Genomic DNA, 5,000 nt, shown 5'->3' with positions numbered 1-5,000 from the left:
GCTGTGTCTTTGCACACAGTCTGTATCCATAGACTGTGCAATAACCTCACGTTTGGCATTTTGTCTGCTGCCATCTTGTTTTAAAAAGCCAAAAGTGACTCCTCCCGCTCTTCCAAATATGGTCATAGCTAGCTGGGTCAGTTTGTGAATTACCTGGGATCACTCATTTTGCATAATTTACAACAGGTTAATTCACAGGAGGTTTTTGTTACTTGCTTTACACCTCAGTGTTTGACGATGACGAAGATGATGATGACCATAACAATGTGTTTGATGTTTTACAGGTTTGAGACGTTCGAGGTGAACAGTTTTGAGCAGTTCTGCATTAATTATGCTAACGAGAAGCTCCAGCAGCAGTTCAACTCTGTAAGTTTGGATTCTATGACCTGAAATTCATGAAGATTTGTCTCCTCTCTCTTTGTCAGTGTGAACATCATGCTGGATACAGTCATCCAGTTTGTAAAGTGTGTGATTGTATAACTTCTATGTTGATGACACTCTGACTTTAACTGTATGTTGATGACACTCTGACTTTAACTGTATGTTGATGACACTCTGACTTTAACTGTATGTTGATGACACTCTGACTTTAACTGTACACTGATGACACTCTGACTTTAACTGTACACTGATGACACTCTGACTTTAACTGTATGTTGATGACACTCTGACTTTAACTGTATGTTGATGACACTCTGACTTTAACTGTATGTTGATGACACTCTGACTTTAACTGTACGTTGATGACACTCTGACTTTAACTGTATGTTGATGACACTATGACTTTAACTGTATGTTGATGACACTCTGACTTTAACTGTACGTTGATGACACTCTGACTTTAACTGTATGTTGATGACACTCTGACTTTAACTGTATGTTGATGACACTCTGACTTTAACTGTATGTTGATGACACACTGACTTTAACTGTATGTTGATGACACTCTGACTTTAACTGTATGTTGATGACACTCTGACTTTAACTGTACACTGATGACACTCTGACTTTAACTGTATGTTGATGACACACTGACTTTAACTGTATGTTGATGACACTCTGACTTTAACTGTATGTTGATGACACTCTAACTTTAACTGTATGTTGATGACACTCTGACTTTAACTGTACACTGATGACACTATGACTTTAACTGTATGTTGATGACACACTGACTTTAACTGTATGTTGATGACACTCTGACTTTAACTGTATGTTGATGACACTCTGACTTTAACTGTATGTTGATGACACACTGACTTTAACTGTATGTTGATGACACTCTGACTTTAACTGTATGTTGATGACACTCTGACTTTAACTGTACACTGATGACACTCTGACTTTAACTGTATGTTGATGACACACTGACTTTAACTGTATGTTGATGACACTCTGACTTTAACTGTATGTTGATGACACACTGACTTTAACTGTATGTTGATGACACTCTCACTTTGGTCCTCAGCATGTGTTTAAGCTGGAGCAGGAGGAGTACATGAAGGAGCAGATCCCCTGGACTCTGATAGACTTTTATGATAACCAGCCCTGCATCGACCTGATTGAGGCTCGGCTCGGCATCCTGGATCTGCTCGACGAAGAGTGTAAAGTAAGCTGATGGTTTATTTCCTCAAATCTCTGAATTGAGAAGCAAATGTGAAGCAGAATTCAACAGTTATTCAAAGCACAGGTGGTTTAAATCTCCACCTTCATGTGTTTCATGGGCCACTTTTTTTTTCAGGTGCCGAAGGGGACAGAACAGAACTGGGCCCAGAAACTCTACAAGCAGCATTCCAGCAGTGCTCACTTCCAGAAACCTCGAATGTCCAACATCTCATTCATCATCATTCACTTCGCTGACAAGGTGAGAAAGCTTTGTACTGTTTGACACTTAACGTCACTTTGATGTGAGCATAGTTTGGTTTGAGACAATTTCACTGCAAAACCAGCCCGCCAATAACTCAGGAAGGAGTCACCATATATGGAAAAGAGGGTGGAGCTGGGGAGGAGGATGGGTTCCCCTCATTTAAAGGTCACATTTTCTGTAAACTCCTCTCCTCCATGTTCCTCTAACATGTTACTTTAGTCTACAAACCCCCCAAATGATGAGAAAAATGTGTGCTCAAACAGGCCGTTTGGAGATGTTCCCTTTGTGACATCACAAAGGGCAGTAGCCCCTCCCCCAGGTGGGTGACATTCCCACAGCTAGGTGTTTGTTCTGCCCTCTGAGTCTGCCTCCTCACCGTAAACAATAGGACATGGAGCCAGAAAGCAGCGAGTACACCCGAGCCCTTCCAGAGAGGGGGCGTGGTCAGACACAGCTCATTTACATATTTAAAGCTACAGACACAGAAACAGCCTGTTCTGAGCAGGGCTGAAATAGAGGGGTTTATAGACATGATCAAATACAGGATCAGAGTGGATTTACAACAACACACTTCACACACATGATGAAGAGGAGCGAGGACACTGATTTCACCTGAAGAAGAGGAGGAGGTCATGTGACCTTTAATAATGAAAAGCTTGCCATGGTAGCAATGTGTCAGTCTCCTTTTTTTCCACCTGTGTGACAGTGTCTTCACTGAGGTCCTCTGTTCTCAGGTGGAATATCAGTGTGAAGGTTTCCTGGAGAAGAACAGAGACACGGTGTACGAGGAGCAGATCAACATCCTGAAGGCCAGCCAGGTACGTCTCAGAGGGAGGGAGGAGGAGGGAGGGAGGATGGAGGGAGGAGGGAGGGAGGGAGGAGGCAGGGAGGAGGAGGGAGGGAGGATGCAGGGAGGAGGGAGGGAGGAGGCAGGGATGAGGGAGGGAGGAGGAGGGAGGGAGGAGGGAGGGAGGATGGAGGGAGGGAGGATGCAGGGAGGAGGGAGGGAGGAGGCAGGGATGAGGGAGGGAGGAGGAGGGAGGGAGGAGGCAGGGAGGAGGGAGGGAGGAGGAGGGAGGGAGGAGGGAGGAGGGAGGGAGGATGGAGGGAGGGAGGAGGCAGGGAGGAGGAGGGAGGGAGGGAGGAGGAGGCAGGGAGGGAGGGACAGTCAGTGTCTAATAGGAAAGGTTTCTATGCTCTCTCCAGCACAACTTGTTAGCTTGTTAGCTACAAAGTGGAGATTGTGCCCCCCCCCTCCTCCCCCCCCTCCCCCCCCCCCCCCCCCGGTCAAACATGAGCTCATTGAGGCGTGCAGTGTGGCTCATGATGAAGAATGGGGTCAGAGCTGTTGTGTTTGTTCACTCATCGTTCAGACTCGCTGAGCTGCAGCTGCTTCAGACCGCCATCTGTGTGTGTGTGTGTGTGTGTGTGTGTGTGTGTGTGTGTGTGTGTGTGTGTGTGTGTGTGTGTGTGTGTGTGTGTGTGTGTGTGTGTGTGTGTGTGTGTGTGTGTGTGTGTGTGTCTGTGTGTGTGTGTGTGTGTCTGTGTGTGTGTGTGTGTGTGTCTGTGTCTGTGTGTGTGTGTGTGTGTGTGTGTGTGTGAACAGTAAATAACATTGTGAAGTATTCTGATTAAATATTGAGTTCTTTACAAACATGATGAAAGTAAATCTCCTGTATGAACTGAGATGGAGGTCTAGATTTAAACACACAGGCAGATCCCACTCTGATGTCAGAATGTGACCTCTGTGTGGCCTCCACCTGCCTGTGTGACCTCTGTGTGGCCTCCACCTGCCTGTGTGACCTCTGTGTGACCTCCACCTGCCTGTGTGACCTCTGTGTGACCTCCCTACAACACCTGGTCCTGCTCCTGATGAGGTGGAGGATGGTCTCCTGAGGGGTCTAACAAGGGGTCTAAGGATCTCCTCTGGGTACCTAATGGCAGTCAGGCTCCCTCTAGTGAGCATATGGAGGGCTGTGCGCCCCCCCAAAGAAATGCCCCCCCCCACTACTGACCCACCAAACCGGTGATTCTGCAGGATGTTGCAGGCAGCAGAAGGTTCTCCACGGCGTCTCCAGACTCTGTCACGTGTGTCACATGTGCTCAGTGTCGACCTGCTCAGGGCGCCAGTGGACAATTTACCGACCTTGGTGTTCAGCAGACATCACACAGAGATTAAAAATGGCCGACCTGTTCCAAAGTTTATCTCTAGATTATATGAGCAGAATCCACCTTGTGATGTCAGACGTGTTGGTCTGTGTGTTCAGATGGATCTCACATAAACATCATCATGTGTCTCCTTTAAAGTGCATTTACACATTTAATGTGACTTCATGATGGTGTGTTTGTCTCAGTGCCAGCTGGTCGCTGATCTGTTCCTCGAGAGGGACGACGTCGCCCCCCCGAAGTCGTCCAGAGTGAACGTTCGAGCCGCGAAGAGCGTCCCCAAAGCCCCCAACAGAGAGCACAGGAAGACCGTGGGACACCAGGTGAGCTCCGGGCGAGCCCTGCAGGGCTTCAGGACCTGCAGGGCGCCTTCAGGACCTGCAAGGCGCCTTCAGGACCTGCAGGGCGCCTTCAGGACCTGCAGGGCGCCTTCAGGACTTGCAGGTCCTCACGGCGCCGTCAGGACCCGCACAGTTTAACAGTGTCTGTCTGTGTTCAGTTCCGCAGCTCCCTGCACCTCCTCATGGAGACTCTGAACGCCACCACGCCGCACTACGTCCGCTGCATCAAACCCAACGATGAGAAGGAGGCCTTCTCGTGAGTCCTGCAGACATTATTCCACTGCTGGGGGAGTTCACTCAGGTGGACAGCAGGGGGAGCTGTTTCTCCACTCTGTGCCTTTGAATGTTGGGTCTGAATGATGGAAACACGGATGAAGCTTATTCCCTGTGATCGCTGCACGCCACCTCCACCATCTCCATGCACGTCACTAAACAGCTGCGTTAACTTGTTGGTGTCCTCTCTATGTTGTACACAGAGCGTTGATATAAAGCTTCAAAGCCCCGCCTACCTTCTCTGGTCCAATCAGATCCAGAGCATTCAGGAGCAGAATCTAAAGTTAGAAGGAGGACATACTGGCTGCTGCATTGTTGTCAGAGAAGCTTCAACACAGCAGGTTTCCTTCATG

The 5,000-nt window shown here is 48.1% G+C and overlaps 1 protein-coding gene across 1 annotated transcript in view; it reads left to right on the top strand.

The window, feature by feature from the left end:
* myo5b (myosin VB) overlaps window positions 1-5,000 on the top strand; it is a 35,761-nt gene that overhangs the window by 13,507 nt on the left and 17,254 nt on the right. The window contains exons 11-16 of the mRNA XM_079363814.1: window positions 285-366; window positions 1,469-1,609; window positions 1,742-1,864; window positions 2,602-2,685; window positions 4,222-4,356; window positions 4,533-4,630. Coding sequence (XP_079219940.1) covers window positions 285-366; window positions 1,469-1,609; window positions 1,742-1,864; window positions 2,602-2,685; window positions 4,222-4,356; window positions 4,533-4,630 — 663 coding nt within the window. The remainder of the gene's footprint in view (window positions 1-284; window positions 367-1,468; window positions 1,610-1,741; window positions 1,865-2,601; window positions 2,686-4,221; window positions 4,357-4,532; window positions 4,631-5,000) is intronic.

This window comes from Symphodus melops (assembly GCF_947650265.1).
Source record: "Symphodus melops genome assembly, chromosome: 16".
NCBI lineage: Eukaryota > Metazoa > Chordata > Actinopteri > Labriformes > Labridae > Symphodus > Symphodus melops.
Note: the sequence above shows the minus strand (reverse complement) of the source record. Positions and strands in the feature narration are given on the sequence as shown.